At 38.8% G+C, this 22,456-nt stretch overlaps 1 protein-coding gene across 1 annotated transcript in view; it reads left to right on the plus strand.

The window, feature by feature from the left end:
* Positions 1-22,456, plus strand: part of MED13L (mediator complex subunit 13L) — a 200,567-nt gene that overhangs the window by 82,792 nt on the left and 95,319 nt on the right. Inside the window, exons 3-4 of the mRNA XM_059827587.1 lie at positions 12,734-12,818; positions 17,756-17,839. Coding sequence (XP_059683570.1) covers positions 12,734-12,818; positions 17,756-17,839 — 169 coding nt within the window. The remainder of the gene's footprint in view (positions 1-12,733; positions 12,819-17,755; positions 17,840-22,456) is intronic.

The raw sequence follows: 22,456 nt of genomic DNA on the forward strand, positions 1-22,456 counted from the left end.
ACTCTTCTCTAAGCTAAGTTATTCTTTCCTTTTCTCTTTGTGTATATCTACAGATAAAGTAGATTAACTTCTCATAATCTGAACTACTATTTTAATAAGGTAAAGGCAAATTTTGTTACTGTTCCTGGAGTCCTTGGAAAGCAAAACTTCAGAAATATGTGTAGATAGTGATTTTTAAGGGCAATCCGCAACCCTGATTTTTCATAAATTAAGGACTTGCAATTGCCATGCTTCTGACATGGCCCGTGTGCAATAGAAGTAATTGGTTAGTCAAAAAGTAGCTGGAAGAAAAGGAAAAAGAGGAAAGAGTCATGTAGGCATTGCGGGGATGGTTAGCCACTGCGTGATATTTAAGGCGAGTTTCAAACATGGTGAAAAGATAAATTACAGAAGTGCTGTTGTATTTGTTGCTGAGGAGGTCCCGCTGTGCAGGTAACGGTCCAATAAAATTAAAGAGTAAAATTAAATAGGTAATTTGTAGTCTTTTAGGTAGTTCTTATGTAGAGAAACATTCAACAATGCTGAATTAAAATACAAATTTATGTGCCTTTTTCGCATTTGTGATTTGTACCACAGTTGCTTGTTCTTAAATGTGCTTTCTTAGATGAATTCTTATTCTTCTGCTTACAAGCCCTTTCATTTTGTTTCTGCAATGAAGATGTAACAATTTATGACATCACATTAATAGCCATGGCAACAGACTGCAAAGTGAACAACATACCACATTTGCATTGCAGAATCAGCAGTGAGGGAGATGGCTCCTGTTGAAACATGGATATGTGAAATAACTCCAACGGTGAATACAGGAGATGCCTGTGAAGGGGTCTTTTTTGTAGATGTGTTTTCTCAAATTTTATAAAGCTGATCTTTAAAAGGAGTTTGAAGTAGAGAAGAGTCAGAAGTTGCATCACTTTTTCTGGTCAAAGAGAAAGTCGTCATTTCTTCCCAGGCCGACCCTCTCAGTGCCTGCTTGTCATCGGGGAATCGTTCTCAAGTCTGTCTTCTGTTTGCAGTAACTCTTGTAGAAGAGATCTTTACAGAAAAGATCTTTATTGAGCAGGATGGGCTCTAAATTAATAATTGCTATATACGTTCAGCCTTAATGACTGTGAGAAAAGGTGCATATTTGATGGTCTCAGGTAGTCTGTAAAATCTTGATGCTTAGTTTGTTATTGTGCACAATTCCAAGGATTCACATATTTCTGGAATGGCTCTCCAGTCTTCAGTCATTTGTTTTTTCCGTCCCCAACACTGTATGCCATGTTGTGTCATCTTCGTTATTTTTTCTCCGGTAATACCTTCTGTTTATAAGGTATTACCGGAGGTATTTATAAGAATAAATATATTCTTATAAATAAGAATAAATAAATACATTCTTATAAGAATATACTGATTAAGAAATTGTTTTTCTGTCCCCCATCTGAAAGAGCATCTGTAGTATTCCCTGCTTGACAGGGCGGATTGGAATAGATGGGGATAGGGCGGGAGAGGGGTGGTTTTCCAGTAGTGAGTTTTTAGTACCTGTGGTTTGGGGCAGTACTGTGTGTGTCCCTCTTGCTTTGGCTGGCCAGCCTTCCAACAGCCGCGTCTTGTGCTTGTCCCGTTGCCCTTTTGATGTTTCTGTGAAGGGGGGGGGGGAAGGATCTGAGCACATCTACATCGATTAATTTGATAGTTGAAGCTTCCTGTGATGAAAGGTGCTGCCAACATAGCAATTGTAATAATAGGCAGCGTTAGTGAAGCTCAGCATTACGAAAAAGCAGCCTCAGTGTAGCTCGGTCCCTAATCAGCGCAGCCGCCTGCTTAAGTGTCAGCTGAAAAACTCAGACACGTTGCAACATTCCAGGAAAGACTGAATGTGTGAAACAATATTTGTTAAAAATCAAAGATGCCTGAAGATATACAAGTATCTGTTCAGTGGAAGTAATGGACGTATGGATTTTCAAAGATCTTATTTAGCCTTTCTGAAGGCATCATTATACAGATTTGATACTGGGCACTTTGACTTGATTATTTTTCAAGGAAGTTATTCTGCTTTTAAAGCTGTTTAATACGGAGGGTTTTATTTTTAAAGTAGCAGTTAAACTGTTCCTACTCAAAATTTGCCCTCTTCTAATATGTTTCTTATTGAATGTGGTCGGGGGTTTTTTTTCCCAGAAGTTTTATTTTTAGCATGTATGATCTCGTATCCTTTTCTTAAACTGAAAAACAGATCCTACATGAAGAGTCCAGGAACTGGTTCCAGGCAGCTCCCTCTGCCGGCTCTCTGTCAGAAGATGACAAAAATACATTTAAAAACCTGCTTGCCATTCTGCTGCCTAAACATCAGACCACTTCGCTGGTAGAACTCAAGACGTGGTGGTGTTGCACAAAAGCTGTTACTTCACTTTTACTTCAGTTTAAATAGTGGCAAACTGCAGTAAACTTTTGCTCACAGAAGAGCACAAAATATTTTGGCATGCTTCTTTGAGAGCACTAAAATCGAGTAAAGAACAAACAAAATGACAAAAATATGGTTGTCTTGTCTCCGAAGTCTTTTCTAGCCTTTTGTGTTGCGCCTGTGGTTTTGAAAGTCAACTGTTCTCTCAAAAAAGATGTGTATATGAGGGAAATGGTTTGCACCGTTGCATTTTTAAAAAGAGACTTCATTTCAACCGCTTCTACTGTTCTTGATACCTAAACCTAAGATGCATTTTTAATTTACTTCAAAAAATAGTAGCAAAACTGAGAGTCTGGAAACTCGCCTTTTCTTTTGAAAATACAGTACTTCATTTAGAAGCAACAAGTCTGACCGTAAATATTTTTGCCATGATGTTAGGTTATTGCTGAAGCCCGACCCTCTGCTTCTAAAGTATGTATAAACATTATAAGTTGAAATTTATTGCTTAACTTTGCTACTCAAAAAAATCTGCCAGCACTATTAAATTTGGGTTTGCTTATTGCTAACTATCACTCTCTATTTGTATATTTGGTGATGGATGGGTGGGGTTTGGGTTTTTGGAAATTGCTTCAACTTTTGCTTCAGCAAGTAAACAAATTATAAAGTCAATTTGGTAGTTCACTCCTGTGCAAAATATTACAATGAATTCCAGCAGGGAGGCAGGAAAACAAGTAGTGAAATAAGCTTTAAAACATTATTTTCAAGTGATGTATAAACTAGAAGCAAATGTGTTTGCTCAACTCTTTCTAGTTTTCAGAAAGTAATATGCAGATGACTTATCTAATATGTTCCACATATAATGGAATTAGTGTTGTAGTTCAAACTTATACTTTAGCGGTTACACGTTTGTGGTACACAATGTCTGTTTAAAATGGGAGGCTGCCTTAAAAATATTCCCTATATTCCTTAGTGAAATCAAAATCTTGTTTTCTCACAATATGATATTACAAGTAAGTTAAGGAAAGGAAGACTTTCTCATGAAAATTGTTATTTCTATAACCATTAGGTTGAAAAAAATAAATAAAGGAAAAGAAGAAAATAGTACTCTGGGGGCTGTAAGCAATGACGCGGTACCAAAAGGCAGTCTGCGCTGAGAAAAAATAAGCACAATTCTTTAATTTTTACGCAGAAGAGTAAACTCAAATTTTAGCTAATGGAAAATCCAGTATTTCTTTGGGTAACTACGCATACAACTGAGATGGAAATATTAGGTTTTTGTTTCACAGCGTACAGCCCAGCTGGGTGGAAGGAAGATAGCCGTGGTCCTGGAGAGATTGGGCAACATCACACCCTTGAATTTCTCTATAAATGTATCTTTGGATGGGTTGAAGATCTTGTCTGTCTTGCATTTATAATCTTAACATAGCAATTAAAAACTGTGGCAGCCTGCAAGCATATTGTAAAGCAGCAAATAATAATAAAAAGAAGCTGTCTTTCTCAAAGATGATTATATTTTTTTTTCCCTGTCTGTAAATGTGCTCGTTGTGCAATGCGAATGCATTAGCCTCCACGAAATGTAAGAAATGAAAGGCAGTAAGAAGCGGTTCCATTGTTATCACTCCAGGCATGTCTAATGAATCGTGTTTCCATGTTCTCTCGGTCACGCTGCAGAGTGCCCTTAGCCAGGGCTAAGCCTCCTGTAAAATGCTCTTTAGGATGATTGTAGCGAGCGCAGAACTGCCGGCTGCGGGGAGGCGGGGAGGGAGCGCTGCGGAGCGCCCTGCTTCCCCCACAGCTGCAGGGATTACTCACCAGGGCTGGCGCGGGAGTGACGGCCAACTGGTTGAGTGGCGAGTGGAAGGCTTTTCAGGGACTTGGCTCGTCAGAATTGCAGTTCAAAATGGAATCATCTGTCTTGAGCTGTGCAGTTGTTTTTAAGGCAAACCTGTGTTTGAGAAGAGGGAAGAAAGCATCCTGGTACTGCTTTCCAAAATGATCTATCTGTATTTCAAGAATGACGTCTTGCATACTTTATAAATGAGAAAAGACCTCTGGTTCCTTTTGCTTTCCAAGTATGGATTAATACAAACTGTATTTTTCCTAAGAACAAGCCTTGTGTTCCTCTGGCGATGGCTGAACTTGCTCTAATTTCTCTTTGGAGACTCGCTGCCTTCGTACATTCTGTTACCTCCAACAGAGCTCCTCGACTGTAGGCGATGGGGAAATAAGCTCAACGTGCTATCAATGAAGAACAACATTTATGTTTAGAGAAGGAAAATAAGAGTCCACATTCTCATTGCATCATTGGTGCAGAGAGGAAGATCTTACTGATGCAGATATCATTCAGTAGTTTTATTTTCTTTGAACCTAGAAAGATCAAAAGGCAGAAGCGGGAGGTTTGCAGCTGATGTGTGGAGTGAAGGTTGCGCTGGCTGCAAGTCTGAGGGGGTCAGTGAATATGGGAAGAAATGAAGAAAACTTGGAGATTTGGAAGGGGAAAGAAGACAGCAAATCAAGTTTGGAGAGTAGAGATTGTTTCCTGGGATTAGAAAAGCACAGTAGTACTTTTTTTTAAAAAAAAAAAAAAATCTTTTTTCCTTCAAATTTTTTGGGTTACTTTTATGTTATTCTGAGAAAGTATTCTTTAATGCCCTTATACCAAAGAGTTTAAGAGGGAAACGAGATGTAACGGAAAGTGGGATGTTCAGAAATGTGGGAGGAAATGCTAGAAACTCCCAGGAGTGAACTTAAGAAAGTACTTCTTTCTTAGCGGCGTCCTTAGCCCCGAACACTTTGGAGACATTCTCACCATCTCCCTCTAAACTTTTAGTCCGTTTTTGCTCTGGTCAGGTTAATGCTTTTCATCTGGAGGAAATACCTCTGCAAAGAACTATAAAGTAGCTTGAAAAGAAAACTGTTTAACACAAATACATGGCGGGACAAATGAAACGGTGCAAATCAGGGATTTGGGGGGAATTTTCTGGCGGGCGAGAGCAGGTTTCATGCTGCAGACAGCTTCCCGCTTTACTTTAAGAAGCAGTGTAAACTGCATAAAAATTATGCCGTGTTTATGTTCCTTTTACTCTTTCTTGGGACAGAGGTGGTGATTGTAAAAAGCATTCAAAGCAAAAACCACACAGCAAACTTAGCTATTTTATTTGGAATCTCTGAAGCGAGCTGCTCAGTTCTCTGGTGTAGTTAGTTTTGCATTCCTACATAGAAGGCAGACTTGAGCTATAATTACACAGAAATGTTTATACTGATTTCATAGATAATAATTTTGGTTTTGGAGAAGGTAGATATTACTCCTGGATTTTTGGAATATTTTGAAGTGAACTTCTAAAGAACCCGAAGTGATTACGTATTTTGCATGACCGCTTTGTTCCTAGCGCCCTTTGAAATGTTGCATGGTTAACCGTGATACTGAGAAAATACCACCGCAAAGATCTGCGTTGTGGTGTGTGACAGTGGAGAAGCAAAAGAGACCCTGCAGGAGTAGAGGAACGTGAGAGTATGGGACAGAAGGAGGGGGAAAATGTGACGTTTAATGTATTTTTTTTTTTTTAAAAAACAATTTTGTACCTACCAGGAGCGAGGAAGCGATAAAAGTAATACTTAAGTAGTGCGAACATAATCTAAGTGCAGATAGTTACCTACCATCTGTTTTTCAATAAATAGCTGTTATGCTAATTTCTGTTTCAATGCGCAACAATTAAAGCGTCGTAGTATTCCTGTGATATTCAACAGCTGTTGCCTTTGAAGGTTTTATTTATCTTTCTGAAGTGCAACAATTTTAGTTTCATAGTCAGCTCTGCTTGAAAGTGTTCGTTTTTATATAGAAAATTGCGGTCCATTGAAATGCAAACTTGGGTTGTGTCTGAACAGCAATCTTCAGCGAGGGTCTTCGTTAATATTCTGATTTCCCTGGAAGCGTGGTGCAGAACTCGTGCTGTTAAGGATACCTTGGTAGGACGTTGATTGTGAATGCTTCTGTCCACGTACAGCGCCTATTCTCAGCGCTTCGCTTAAGCTCTGCTTGCAAATAGATTAACACAAACGGATCCTTCTGGTGAGCGTTTCTTCTGTATTGGTTCTTTTTTGGCTGATGAGTTGACTCGGGAGACAGAGCGCCAAGATGAATTCTCAATACTGTAAGAGTAAGCAGTACAATTTCCCTACAATCATAACCAGTGCAAGGAAATTAGATCTCTAAGTGGGTTGAATCTGATTTAGTAATAAGTCAATTTAATCACTAATGACTTCAAACGCAGATTTTACAAGGTGATCAATGGCAGTATAACAATGATCGATCAATAGCATTGCGTTTAATTGGATTTTTATGGGTATAATATAGTTTTTCAGAATTAATGTACCATTGCATTGCTTTGTTACTCTTTTAACTCAATTTTTTAGAAGAAATGATGCTTCAAAATGCTAGTTGGTCTTTGAAATATTGTTTTAAGGGCACATTAATAAAAATTAAAATGAAAAATTAAATGCTTGCTCTTAGTAATTGAATTTCTGATTTTGTTCAAGTTATTTGGCCGTGTGTTTTTAAAAACTGTATCTACACCGGGAAAAAAACCCCCACAGTCTTCATATTTCATGGTAACGAGGAGACAAAATATCAAAGAGTAAGAAGGAACATAAACTGCTCTGAATATGAATCCTGAGTAGCTGAGTAACTCCCCTTCCTCAGCAGTTTGACATAGTAATCTTCCCTCGAAGTAATCTCCTTGTCCCAGGTGTCCTGCTTTAATCTATCAGTGTTTCTGCAGTGTGCAGCAAGAAATTGATTTTCAGTAATTTTAATGGCTGAATAACTGGTCCCGTCCCAGAGTGTTTTTTCATATTTGCAGTGGCCGATGTGGTAACTGAAGTCAGTGTTCTGGATAATAGGTTTCATTAGTTTTGATGCCTGAGGTAAAAAAGCAGTAGGTGGGAATAAAGACTGTTTTTGATGTCTAGACATTCATTTCAGCTGTTGCTGCAATACGATACATTAAAAGGAAATATGTAACATAGCTCTGAGGAAATATGTATTCTTTGAAACTAATTCTACTTTTAAACTGCATAAGGCAGTGTGACCTGAATTATTAAAATGTGGGTGGCTGAATTTCTTAAAGGTATAATATCTCTGCAATGCCGACACAGTCTCAACTTGCTTTCTCTTCTTCCTTCCTGTATTTCTTTTAAGTAAAATATGTCAGTTTGGTCACTGAAGCAGAACAGAGATCTTATTATCTTTCCAGTATCTCTGCTGGGAGACCTAAAATTATTGAAGTATTTGCTTTGATATTTTGCTGTGACTTCTCTCCTTGAAATTTTTATAATGGTTCTTTTTTTTTTGAGAACATGGCTGGCTTCATAAAAATAGTTGGACAGTTTGAAGACCTTAATATCTCTGACTTGAAAATAAAAAAAGACCCCAAGTCAACTAAGCTGCTCGTTCATGTACATTTAAATTACGAATTTTCAGTGCAAATCTAAATTACTGTAGTTGCCTTTAATTCTTTTAACATCTGATCTGCAAGGGTAAACTTAAAAATCAGCACAGATGTTCTAGTCATTTTTTGAACCTCTGAAAACAAAATGAAAACAAACATTTAAAAACTGTATATGTGAAGGCTATCAATTAATTCCCATTCTGCATGGAGACTAGCAGGGAGATTTAGCACCCCAGTCATAATCCATTATGATCAGTGTCAAACACACCTGTTTTCTTTTTGGATTTTCTGCTAATAATATTTTGGCAATGAGAAAACAAAAAGTGTTTTCTCCGTGGAAGATTTGTTTGTAATTGAAAAAACACTGCAATGTATTCTTTCTCAGGCGTTACAACCAGAAGGTTTTTTTACCTTATTCCTTTACGCACTTTTATGTTGGATAATGGTAATAGGCAGGTACTTGGCTGTAATGATAACTTTTATTTTTACTGCACAGTGCCCTCTCAGCTTACATTACAATTATTTTTTGCCATTGTATCTGTTAAAACATTGCTTTGGTGTTTTACAACTTCCCATGAAAATTTTAATTACTATTTATATTTTTACTTTCTTAACTCCTATAGATTAAAATGACGATGCCTCTTCAGACAAATGAATAGCCAGTTTCGTACACAAATATTCTATCTCAAGTCTTTTTTTGTCGTCTTTTTTTTTTCCCCTCCTTTGAAAGATACTGAAAATTTCCCACTTCTGTTTGGATCCATATACTTCTTTAGCGCTCTCTATCTCCACTGGATTTAAAGAGTGTATACCAAGAATGAGGTAGTAAGGGCAGTTAGACTGACTATCTCAACTAAGCAGTTTATAGAATTACAGCAGAGATGATGTGACGTTATCTTCTTGACCACCCCCCCCCACCCCCCCCCCGAGAATCCAGATTTTTAGAGATGAAGTATGAATAGACTTAGTTGTTTATTTTGAGAGGTGATTTCATTAAAAAAACCCAACAAAACAGAAATAGTAGTTGCCTATTTTGGTGAGAAATGTAGTGGTAAAGTTATCCCTCTATTGCAGGACAAACAGTGAGAAGGGGACGAACTGCCTGTTTTACAAGAAAGTAAATGCTACTCCCAGTTGTCATCCTTGACTACTCTGGAATGTACACGTGCTTAGATAAGGTAGTTAGTGTATACAGATAAATATATATATATACACACACACCCCCAGAGACAGTGAGAGATGTAGATAGCTATGTAAATCTATCACAGTAGAGGACCGGTAGATCTGACAGATCACACAGGTGAGAAGGAGCTTGGACTCCTGGAGGTCACCCAGTCTGACATCCTACTCAAAATGGGATTGCCGCAAACAACGGCTCAGATTAGCGATGGCTTCATCTACCCAGGTCCTGGCAAGTGGTGACCCACAGTTTGCCCCATCTGCTTTGCTGCCTCTCCAAAACTCTTCTCTCCTCTCCGACTTCCATGGAGGAAAAAGAAGCTACCTGCTCTATCACTCTTTCTTGTACCAAAATTCAATCTTTACTTGATTCTTCCCCTGAAAGCTTTCTTTTTTGAAGATGGCTTTCCCAGCTGTTGTGTAGCGACAAATTTGTTGCCTCTAAGGAGGACTATTTCAACTAGAGTAACAGAAAATACCTTCGGGACAGGATATAGGTGCTTGGCTTAAGTATGTTTCTGAACCTGTGCAGCACCTGCTTTCTGTTAGCTGTGCGCCTGAAAATGCTGTCAGGCGGCGCTGATGAGGGCTTGAGTTGAAAGCCTTGAGTGGTAAAAGCATTACAAATCATTGTGTAGGCAGACAGAGACCAAGAATTATTTCCTAGTCTTCAGTCTTCTACAAGGAATTTAAAATATTCTTCAAAATCTAAAATCTAGTTACGCTGTTATGGTGTGAGGAACTTTGTGATTGACAGGGATAGTCTAGTGTTTTGCCAGGTTTTGTTACTGGTCACCATTTGCATCTTGAAGTTGTAACTTGCTCCAGTTACTTAAGCTCCTTTCTTTTGGAGACTGGATCAGGAAGCCAAGGAGCAGAGAGTAAGTGAAATGCTGCAGTTCTATTTTTTTTTCCCCTCCCCATTTTTACTGCAATGGACGTATGTCCATACTCTCAATTGTCAGATGAACATTTCTAGTAGGATACAGAGGTATTAGAAGTAATTACCAGTAAGTATAGTGCATTAATATATCTGGGAATCAAAGGCATTATTTATTCTAAGAAAATGGTTATGAAGTTGTCTTAGGATATACTTAAATTTAGTAGGGAAATAATTTTATTTCCATTTCCTATATAATTTATGTGAATGCCAAGTAATAAGAAAGCCAGTTTGGAAAATCAGAATATTGAGGGATGACACCACTTCAGACTTTCCCCTTTTCCCTGTCCCACTCATCTGCTGCTCCTCAGCCGGTCTGATCTCATTGGCAGACTTGGCCCTAGGGACTTACCCGCAAGGACCTCCACCCCGAGGTTAACACTGCTTTTTCCTGCTTTTCCTAAGCTTTGGGACATGTTCCTGGGCGAGCGCAGGGTAACTGTGAGTACGGACGGCTGTGTTGCTGTGTAGAGAGGGGGAGTGCTGCCAGGTTCCATTCCCTCGTTTTCAGCCCCTTCTGGTGGGATACTGCCTTCCGTGTCCCACCGGTCCTGGGGAGAGGGGTCTCAGTTTGTGGGAGAGTAAGAGGATGGTATAGCCCAACGAGGAGCTGTGCCAGGCACAGCTAAGCAGGGCAAAAGAATATAGGTAGTGTTCAGTACCTAAAGCATTTGGTGTTAAAATTACTGCAACTCTACAGAATATTACCTTATAAACCCTGCAAAGCAGCATGATCTGATCTCGTTTCTTCTAGAGTCAGGGGCAAAATTATACTTGCAGAAAATAGTCTTGAGAGATGATACAAGCTGTTCTTTAGTTGGGTCCCATTAGTTTGTTGTGCATACTTGGGAGCAGATAGTGAGTTATGATTGAGAACATCAGGACTGGCTGTGAGAAGTTTCCTGTAAAATCATGGAATAGATTCTCATCTCTCCCATTTTGCATGAAGTTCTTAATGCAGGGACAATACTGGCTTCTGGCACAGATGCTCTGATAGGATTAGGGTGAAACTCAAGAAGAGCTCAGTGCTGCCCAATAGTGAATTTCCTTTGACTTTTACAGATTTCTGTCATGTTTATGACACTGTCTCAAAATTTGAATTTTGATTTAAATATGGAGTTTTTAATAGAAGTGAACTCGGGTGTGATCTCTCTCATACCATAATAAGTAACGTATTTGAGAATTGTGTAGTACCAAGACTTGGTACAGTCTTACAGTTTCTTAGGCTTCAGTAGTTCTGAACTATACAGACTTTATACATCAATAGCTCTGAAAATGCACAGAGATTCTGACATTTCTTAAGAGTACTGTTTTAAACATGAAATCTGAGGCCGTGTGAAGTTCTATCTAGTAAACAGCTATGGCACATTACATACTCGGTGTCAGGAAAGTTTTGCAAGCATTAAAGGGGCCTTTAATGGTCTTACAGGGAAAGATACTTGGCTCATGCTTGTGCCCAAAAGCACAAGTCTGCCTTTTCATTGTTCGGTGGAAATAATTGTGCTATTCGATAAGGTGATTTAGGTGCTAAAGCCCTGGCTTTTTCGTTCTATAAAAGGAGAGAGATTCTGTTACCAGTATTAGCATATCACAACATTACGCATTCAAAAAATGTGCCTCTTCTTCTTTGAGCTTATGTGACTTACGGTTAGTGGGAGAAGCAGCAGAATAACGAACAATGCTGGGTTTTGAGGCTTTGAAGCTGTAGGTGAAGACTACTGGCAATATTAGTATTTTTCATACAGCAGAAACTCCTTAGAAGCTTTACTGTAAACATGACTGTAGAGTAAACTATACTTAGATAATAATCTCTGCATGATAGACATGCTGGTGGAAGGTTTACATCCTTTAAATTGACCAAGGAGGGGTGTTAAGTATTCAGTTCTTAACATGCTGTAGAATTTTATCTTTGCATTTCTAAAGATCTGCAGAGTATTCCTGTAAAATTGAAATGACAGAACTCAGACAATCAACAAATTCTTACTCCCTGACAAAGTTATTTAATCATCTGTTTTTACTCTGCGGCTGAGATTGCATCTTCTGGCTGCATAAGATTTAGAATCTGGTACAGGCATACCAAAAATAGTTCTACTCTTGGTAGTTTTAGCATCCAAAAGCAATGGAGTAAGGACTGCAGATGTTTTTGAGGTTTGTGTATCCTTCAGGTACTCATTCAGGTGACTAGTTCATGCTGCACTCCGCCGCCATGAGAGATTAATAGATTAATTTTTTTTTAACTCTCTAAAGTCTCACAGTTTGGTACCGAGTTTACGGTTTTTATTTTGGAATAAAAAACTGCTGTGTATTTCATCTATTTGCTGTGTATTGCTTAAAGTGCAATAGTTTAAGTCAGTACAATGGAGGAATTTCACTTGAGTGTGACAATGAGAGGTTCAGGATAGTTATTTAATGTTGTTTAAGTTCCATGAATTGATTTTACACCTTTAATGATTCGCTTAGTTTCTTGATTGTCTGCATCTGCAGTTGTTTTAAAGGATCTTTTAGCAGTCATGGCAAAGAATGATCGCGAATTCCTCACCCCCCTGCTTTAATATTGAATGCTACGAACAAATATGTTTGCTTTTATGCTTTTGTGCTTTCTTTTTTTAAATTCAAAGTTGGTGTCTTCAGCAAGTAAAGATGAAAGCTGCTTTGGCAATATAGGTAACAGTTGAAACAGTTTCGTGAAACATGCTGCTGTGGAAAATTAAAGCTGTTGGAGTTCTGTTTTGTATAAAAGTTTGTATTGCCCTATTCTGAGCATGTTGACATTTTATGTTTTTGTAGTGGTGGAAGAAGGATTGTGGGAGAATGGACTTTCCTATGAGTGTAGGACCCTGCTCTTCAAAGCAATTCATAATCTTCTGGAAAGGTAAGAAAAACTCCGTTGCGCTCAAATATTTCATTTTGATATTTAAAATAATGCAGGATACCTACAGACCATTTATATTATTATCGATCTTGAAGCACATTTTTTTAGAGGTAGAACTTTAGTGCAAGAGATGCAGGATAGAGGTGGATCTCTTAAGTCGTTGACTCTGGTAATGTATCATAAAATGCTGTGCAGACTAGTTAAATGCTCATACAAAGAATAATGTTGATACGTGTTTGTGCTTGCATTCTTGTTGGGGAGCTGTTTCAAAAGCAAAAAAAAAATTTTCACCTTCTTGAGGTGCTTACAGAGAATAATTGTATCTGACCTTCAACCCCTTTGATGAGGTTAAATAGGATGTATCTTAACAGATAACATTACAAGATCTTAACTCTGTTCTTCCAATCGTCCCAGTTACGTGCATGTTACAATTTGACTAAATTTGTGCACCGTATCCAGGGTGAAGTTTAACAGTTCCTGGCTCTGATAGCCCTAATGTATCTTAGCATTGCTTTCGTCTTGATCACATATATATATATGAGACTTGACTGCAAAGTTATTCTGTGATTAGTTAATACACTTACGGCTTTTTCTTCTTAATCCGGCTATCAAGTCGTAAGCTTACTGAAGATTATCTTGTTATTAGTCCTTCAGTGTATGACATTGCACCTTGGACTACTGCATTTTATTCCTTCTCTGTTACTGCAGTTCTTCAGGTCATCATCACCTTCCTGTATTATATTTCAGTTCTTCTTTTTACAAATTTGGAGATCTTCTCAGAATTAAGTGTCGTTAGGCTATTGCCACTTTTTCTGAATAGTAACGACGACAACAAAATACAACACACCTCTCCTGTATCTTAGTGTTACAGTAGTTTTGTAGAATGTAGCAGTGAATATTTTTTTCTTTCAGAAAATAAGTGAATTGAAAATACTTTTCTCTTGTCTCATTTACTATCTTGTTCGCTTTGATGTAGATCTACTAGTAATCAGGTTTGCATTATGTTCCTGAGGTTGTGTTTCCATGAGTGCAGTAACTGTCCCCTTGACTGTTAGTTACCTGTCCGCATCTGCTAGTGCGTGAAGTTTGAATGGCTCCCTGGGTGCATGCACGCAGGTACAAGGAGTGTTTTTTGTATTTCCCGCTTTCTGTCTCATCGCTCTTTTTCGGGGATTTTTACGGAAGTAATAGACTACTTAGAGTGAATAAAAGTATAAAAATGAAATTCCTAGTCTGGAATGTTCACTAGTTCTTGTGTAGCTTTGCAGTATAAAAGGGAAAGATGATTTTATACATGTTTATCAATCTGTAGTACCCAGCCAACTGACTTTCAAGTATGATTCCTAGTGGATATTTTTATTTATTGGACCTTTTCAAGCTTGTGAAGTAAATTTTTGATTATTTTTTTTTTTTTAATAACCGAACTGAAATCAGTTGGCAGAGTTAATAGAATTGTTTTGTCCAGCTGTGAGTGAGAAGTCTTCAGAGCTCTTTTTCTTTCAGCAGTGCTCTTTGACACACTGTTGGTCATCACACATGAGGTGTTCGCTGAACGCCTCCCTCCCGGTCACCGTGAGCCGATCTGACTCCTGCCACGGCCTCGGCCTCTTGCCCTTGGAGACGTGGGTCCCCGCGGGCTCTCGCCGCGTGCCGACAGCAGCGCTGGGGCGGCGGGGCCGGCTGCGAGCGGGGCCTTGCCCCGGCGCTGGACGCGGTGCCAACCCACCGGCTCCTCGGCCGGAGCTGCCAGGCAGGCACGGCTCCGTGGCCTGGTTGGAGGAGTCTTTTAGTGAAACAGTCGTCCAGGTGACTTCGGGTGACGGTTTACCAAATCGCTATCCAGTTGTTACCTCACTTTTACAGGATTACAGCTGAGTTTATTTTAACTTTTACGCTTTGGGGTGGGTTTTTTTTGTTTGTTTGCCATACCAAATCCTAAGTTAATATGATAATTATTTCATTTAAAATAATAGCAGTAAGTGTGTAGGCTTTATTAAAAATTAAAGTGTTTTTTTCTCTTTTTAAAGACCCATTTTATCCTGTCTTTCGGAAAAGCTTGATTAATAAAAAAGAAGTCCTGAATTTCTTCTTGATCTTGTCAGAAAGTGTCAGGGCTGTTGCCTGTGCTTGAAGTTTTGTGGTTTGGGGGTTTGTTGCGGGGTTTTTTTTGGTTTATTTTGCAGCGAGTGAAGGACGGATTTTCTCTCAGTAACCTCTTGTGTCCCACCAAGATGTAATTTTCTTAACAGGGCAGTTTGGTCTTCCTGACTCGCTGTGGGTAACCGAGCTCCTTCAAGGAGCGCCGGCCTCCCTGGGACGGGCGGGAGGAGGCCGCCAGCTGCCGCGTGCCGCTCCGAACCGGTTCCAGCCGGCTCTGTCCCACAGCGAACCTCCCGCCGCCGGAGGAGCCCAGCGCACCGCCGCTCGGCGCGTTCGGGGAGGAGCGCGGCGGCTGCGGGAGAAGGGGCAGGAGAGACCTGCGGCGGGAAGCGAATGGCCGCAGGAAGAACCGTGGTGTAGGCGGCCCCCCCTCCTCCCCCACCCGTCGCCTCACCGAGGGGTTGGGGGGACTGAGTGAAACCCGCGGTGGAAATACGGGAAGTTGTGACTAGGAAAAGAAGGGAGGGGGGGTGTTGTTTTAAGTCAGCCCTGGGAAGGGCAAGAAAGGGTATTTATGCAACTGTTCACGTTCTTTTTTTTTTCCTCAGTACCCAAATTAGAGATCAGAAGTTTCTTAATTGGCAATTTAAGAAATGTTACAAGATCTGAGGAAATAATACTTAAAATATTACGGTATTATTTATAATCATTAGTCTGCCCTTGTCAGGTCATTTTATTTAATAGAAAAATCAGAAATACGAGAGGTCAAGTGACAGTGAAATGCTCTAACAGCTGTGCTGCTTAGGAAGAAAATACCACTCAGCCTTAACTAGAGAAGTGGGCCAAGGAGTTCAGAGCATTTTATGTCCTTATTTCATATGATTAAATAACCGCTTTCAAGTGTATACTCACCCGGGATTTTACGACCAGCTTTTTTGTTGGTTTTGGTGGTGTTTTTTACGCAAGTTCATTGTTACAGACTAGTTACCACTGAGTGCTGCTACAGCAAAAATAATGCCGTACTGTCATTAGTTGTTTGCTCAGACGAATCTTTGAGATGATGCTTCTGCAGTCGTGTTTACCATTTCATATGGGATTATACCTTAAATAACCTGTGATTTACTTTAGGCTGATTTTTGAGGGCAAGTCTACCCATGAAGACTTTTTTCTAGGAAAGCAGCATTAGTTCGTGGCAGTTAAACCTGCATCACGATGTGGCATTGAAGTGTAGGTATGTGATGGGAGAGAGTTTATTATTTTTTTTGCTAGTACAGATTATTTTCTTTAGGGATCTGATTTAAACTTCACAGACTTCCTTTTGTTTGTGTAAAGTGCGCTGACACTGACAGACTTTCTCTGATAGCAAATATTTCCTAGGGAAACAGTTGCTGAAGCATACTTTTTTCCCACCAGCACAAGAGCAGTGTCCTTAGATTTCTGCTGGTTTAGCTTTCATATTCAGTTTAAAATATTGGTATATTCAACTAAGCTGGATTCCTTTTGCTTTAATCAAGAAAGTGCTGTTAGAATTTTCTTCAGCCTAGCTTTAACTTTGGAAAACCCTGCCAACTTTGTACAGAAGAATTAGGAGCATGTTAGTATCTATATTTTCTGTTGTCCATTTCCTATCTATGTCTTCTAGGTATGCTTTTGAAGTATAGATCACACAGTTTTTCTAAGCCTTGCAGAATGGACTTTCCCAGAAGGTTTCATGTGATTTTTTTTTTTTTTTTTTTTTAATTTGTTTTCTTTTGGCTCATCTCGAGCAACTGCTATAGAAATAAACTATTGGAAAGCTTTGAAGAATGGAGAAGTATAGTTCTTCCATCTAAATAAATACTGATAAGAAATGTATAGGGAAAGCTCGTATATTGCTTGTAATCATAAATAAACCACTAGCAACAAACAACCGGCTTTCAGAATTTTTGAAACATAATATTTACCTTAATGAAAAATATTCCTTCATAACAGTTTTCTGTATGTGATCCCTTGGGCAGTATGTTCAACTGCATTTTTAATGTATGAAGCATATACTTAAATAGTGTTGGCATATTGTTAGTGTGATTCATCTGTACAGGTGGACTTAGGAGGGCATCAAGTACTCCTTAACTTGCCAACCTAAACTGTTTATTGATCACTTTGCTTCCTCACTGTTAGGTTTTTTAAAGCCACAGAATATACAGTTTCTGTAAAGAAATCATGCATTTCTAAAGGGACCACAGAAAATGGGTAACTTATTGCTCTAAATTTAGTGATGTGAGAGTATGTTTGGAGTGAGGTTTTCCGAGAGAGGAAACAGTAATTGTGGAAGTTTCAACACCTGAAATCATGTTGCGGATCATGTGAAGGAAAAATGGTTCATTGTTAAAATTTGCTTAATATGATTTCCTGTCATTCATATACTGTACTATGCCATTTACGTGCCAAAAATACAGGAATGCCTATTCTTTATCATGAAGTCTGAGAGAAACACTGTATAGAAGAGAATCAGTGTTATGAATTGTCTTTGTTCAAGAAGAGGAGTTTGAAAAATAGGATGATGGATCATTCAGCAAAAAGAGTAGCACGGAGCAGAAAAGATTCTGTCAGAGATGAGGGGAAAATGCATATGTGAAGATCAGCATTAGTGACTGCATCATGAGATCGGACAGTGATTCTCTATGACTAGCGTGGGAAAATGGAAAGTGGCAAAGTTACGTGGAACCAAAAAGCTACAAAGTTGATTTCAGTATGATGGGAATTCAGCTGCTTAATCCCTTAGATTTACTGTCTTCCAAGACTGCTTTTAATTACATCTTAAGATGTAACTAGTAATTGTTGCTGTCATTATTTTCTAGGTGCTTGATGGATAAAAACTTCGTAAGAATTGGAAAATGGTTCATAAGACCCTATGACAAGGATGAGAAGCCTGTTAATAAAAGGTAAGGTGATCTACATATGAAGTACTGTTCCTGTCAATGTTGTATTTTACATGATGGTAATTTGATGCTGCATTTTGGTGGTAGTTTTTCCACTACTTTTACCATGTAACAAGTAAAAAACACAGACACTATTTGTTCACATCAGTAATACATAGAAAGCAATTAAGTAAATTTTCAGGTCTTGTTATGATAATTTAAGATAAGAAGGTGAGGTTGGTATTTATCCCTAAACTCCACAGAAATATCACATTTTTTGGTACCTTTCGAATAGCATCTGCCTGTTTCTCTCATTATACAACAGAATTCCAGGTAGTTATAACAAGTTATTTGAATTTCTGGATGCTTAACCCCGACCTGACATTTTAAGCAGTAAAATAAGTAGTATATAGATTTACTTATTTATTTTCTTTAAAGATGCCAGCCTTGATATACAGCTTTCACTGATTAGGCAGGCTGACAAATCAGAACTACACGTCTGATTAATGCGCTTCTCTTCAGCAACAAAACCATGGAAAAGGGCTAGCTGTCTCCACTTGCTCGCTGCTATTTCCTCTCCTAGCTCTAAAGGTTACAATGTTCTCAGATCTTCTGGTACTTGCATTTATAGTCATCCGCTAAACAAGTTCTGTCAAAAATAATCTGAGTTAAGCTGAAACACAGATTTTCTAACGGGAATCATTTTGACAGAACTGGGTTAGGAAGTGACTAAACATGCAGTTATGCTGGAAGATTTGAAGGTAATGAGCAAGTGGAGATGAAGTGGGGTGGCAACTTCTTCATCCAGCATAGCTACAGTCACAACAGCGTGTCTGATGGCAGCTGTAGGTACGGGTGGAAATCATTCTGTAGATCATACATACCTTCTCCCTCTCATCTCTTTATCGCGCTCTGTTGTCTTACAACAGAAACGTCTTACCTCTGTTACAGTGTAATACTATAAAAATGGTTGGCTTAATTCTGTAACAAACTTTGTGTTAACCAGGTTGTTTTTAAGATGTAATGCAGTAATTAAACATGGATTTGTCTCCTTTCTAAGAACAGAAAGCATTAACTTAGCATGGGGATATCTCTTTTTTTGCTATTTACTCTTTGTGGCTAAGTAGACTTACACTGTGTATGTCTCACCTTTGGTTTCACATCGATCTAATGGCAAGAGGCCACTGAAAGGTCCAGGTTTTTCCATACCTTTCTCTGTCCTGGCTGCACGTAACCATCTTCCTCCCTCATGTTTTCTCTGCTGCTTTTCTGATCGCACCAAGTTCTAGTTTAAATTTCTGGAAGATTAATTCCTTAAAGTGACATAAGAAGTGGTGTCTTTTCCAGCTTCTGGAAAAGGGAGACAGCTCCTTTCAGCAAAAGCTATTTGTTTTATCAACGTTACTGCAGCCTTAGTGCTCAGATTAAATGTATTTGTGAGTCTCATGTCTGTTCTGGTGTGTATCAGTTTAAGAACTGAAGCATTGATACAGTAGACAGTGTTTGTCAAAAACAGCAACAGCACTGGCATGGAAGGTATCGTTACTTCAGAATTCTAGCAGATTAGTAGGCCCTGTGTGCTATTTACACGTGTATAACACCAAATCGCTTTACAGTGAGGTGAACTCTAGAGGATAATTACACCTGTAAATATATGTACAATATGCACATAAATAACTGGTCTGGAACATGTTACAAAAAGTGAATTCATGTTGCACTTAAATTGTATTTAAAGTATTCCTGTATATAAAACTGACATTTTTATAGAGAATTTTAGGGTGGAAGGATAGACTCTTCATTTGAAGAAGATAATGTCTGTTGTTGGTTTGTGTGGGTTGTTGGTTTGTTTGTTTTTTTTTATAAAGTACTTGTCACTATAGATCCTATGGATATACACCATTTGAAAAGCATTTATTTAGCAATAATAGCTATGGTGTAATTTGAGATAAGCTTTGTGTTGGTTTAGGTTGTTAATTTTTCTGCTATAAATATATCACTGATGTTAACTAATCTTACTGAAAGGTGGTAGTAAAGGCTGCAAAAGTTGGCAGTAGAGCCAACTGTGGACAGTAGCAGCAAATAGCAGGAGGCTTTAGGTGTGGAGGAATGACTTAGTAACAAGGGACACGATCTGATTCCCGTGAGCAACCCAGTCTCTGATGAGGGGAAAGGCTCAGAGGAAACCGTTAACTGTCCTTGAAAGCCTGTTGTGATAAGAGACAGTGGAATGGTAAACAAGAAGGAGCTACATCCACGAAGAGGAGAAGTGCTCTTGTGTGTGCACAAGAGCTCTGTACCAATCACACTCGCCGCCTTGGCGCGTGAACAGAGGCTGTAAGCCAATTATAAAACTGTTGCGGACGCGTGTTCTTGGCATCTGTCTATATATACTCTGTAAGCTTGAATAAAGGGGAGAACGACTATACTCATATTGAGATTTCATCGTTACTCCGGGTCCGTCTCCCACTCCAACATTTAGGGACTAATTTGTCCAGATATTTTTTATTTAACCTTTTAAGCTTTCTTTCTCAGTAGAGCACAAAAAACTATCTTTACACAAATTAAGTGATTCACGTTAATTCCATATGAATTCTTTGTGAAACTCTTGGTCTAAGCAGCCGCTCACTGTAGATAAAGCAATAAGGAGCAGTCGCAGGTAGAAGAGGCCAACTGAGAGTGTTTAGGTATTTTAGCACTGTGGGTAATGCCTTCATAACCAAAAAAGTGGTGTTCTAAAAAATAGTAGCTAAACCCATGTTAATATAGAAAGTACTAGAAATAAGTTGCAGGTATATACAGAGTTAGGTTGAAGTCTGGGAATGGGTAGTTCGTGTTGAAAATGCATGCACTATTCTCCTTCAATGGGGAAAGATAGATAGATGTATATAGATATATACCCTCCTTGAATGGAGAAAAACTGAGCGGGTCTCATTCTGGCAAAGAAGTACGAACGGTTCCAAAGTCTGCTTTTATACTTCCACTTGTGGCAAAGTTAGTCATCTCACATTTCCAGCGTCCCGAGTTACTAAATGTATTTCAGGAATATACTGAAACATCTTGGACTGGGTATAAATAAACAGGGAAGGAGTTGAAGCTCATGCGGCTGCTTTCAAGGAGTAAATTCATTCAGGGCCTGTGATTTTTGTGAATGGCATTAAAGGAGAAGAGCAAGGGGGGGGTCTGTGATTTTAGAATGAAGTCAGAGATTAAGTGGAGCATGGCAGTGGCCGTGACCTAGTTAGGCCTGAGATGTGAAAAGGAGGTCTAAGAACAATAGATGACCTTCCGAGGCAGTATTAGAAACAATGTGCAAGATGAGCTTTTCTTGTCTTTTCAGGAGTGAGGGAACAGCAGAGGCATTTACAGCCAGATCCCTATGCAGCTTTGTTTTGCTTACGGTGCGAACCAGATGCTTTTGACAGGAAATTTAGCGCAGAACTTGTGGGTTTTATTTCCCGAGTATCTTTAATATTATGTGTCACTTACTAAATAATTCTTCATGTTTTATTGTCTGTTTTACAGCAGTGCGGGTTTAAAATACATTTCCATGCTGCTGCTGGAAAATGGCAAACATGCTTATTTATCGACACAACTTCCTAAAGGAGAGCTGTGTGTTCGGAGATTATGGAATCTGTCTGATACGAGGCATTGATAGTGCCTTCCACTGTGTGGTGAAAATTCATCTTTGCAGTCTATTCAGAATCACTCTCCAAGTTTTGTATGGGGTGTTTTGGTTTCAGAAAGCACTGCTGTAAAATGTTAAACATCTTTCTGACAAAAAAAATTATGACCATCTTAGGCAAGAATCTGTGCTAATTATGTTAGTGATTGTTTTCTTGGTGTGTAGTAGGAAATTAGGGGGAAAAAAATCAGTTTGTTTTGAACTGTATGAGCAACTTCACGTAAGTTGTTAAGATGTTTTTAATTTGCTTAAACGTAAAGAATGTGTGAAGAAAAATTGTTGCTTTTTGTAGCTTAAATAACTGATGGGTCATCCCCTCTTCCAAAAGTCTGTTAGGTTTTTTTTAGCCTTAAGAAGAAAAAAAAGTTCCATCAGTGAAATATATTTGAAGTAGAGTTTGTTTCTTTTCTTTTTGTTACGAGGTGAGAAGACTGTAAGATAGGAACGGTATCTAGGTAGCCACATTACCCTCTGCGCACTTGAAACAGTGCGGCTGGAAGAGTGGAATTACAGTTAGGCTACGATGAAATATAGTTCTTTAATTTCAGTTTCCAAACAGATTTCTGTTTGTTACTGTCCCATGAGACAGCTGATTATGACAACCTCATGTGATGCTGATAGAACACAGAAATCTCTGAGTTACGAGTGTGTGGACTGTATCTTAATAAATACAGTATCCTAAGCATTCGCATGTCAACTCTGCCCCCTTAGATCTAATCCGTGAACTTTTACCACTGTAACAGAGTTCAGTCAGTACATCCATACCCAGTTTTGCTCAATAGCTGTGTTAATTTCTTCACAAGCATCAAAATCAGGCATTAATCAGTGCCGTCAAAACCTGAAGACTGCAGACACTTTAGGCACTGCTTTTTCACTGAGATCCTGGAAATTATCATTGCCTTCAGTGTCCTGGGAGTAGTCATAGGAGTTATCCGAGGAACAGCTAGATCAGTGATACC

The sequence above is a fragment of the Gavia stellata genome, chromosome 21 (genome assembly GCF_030936135.1).
Source record: "Gavia stellata isolate bGavSte3 chromosome 21, bGavSte3.hap2, whole genome shotgun sequence".
NCBI lineage: Eukaryota > Metazoa > Chordata > Aves > Gaviiformes > Gaviidae > Gavia > Gavia stellata.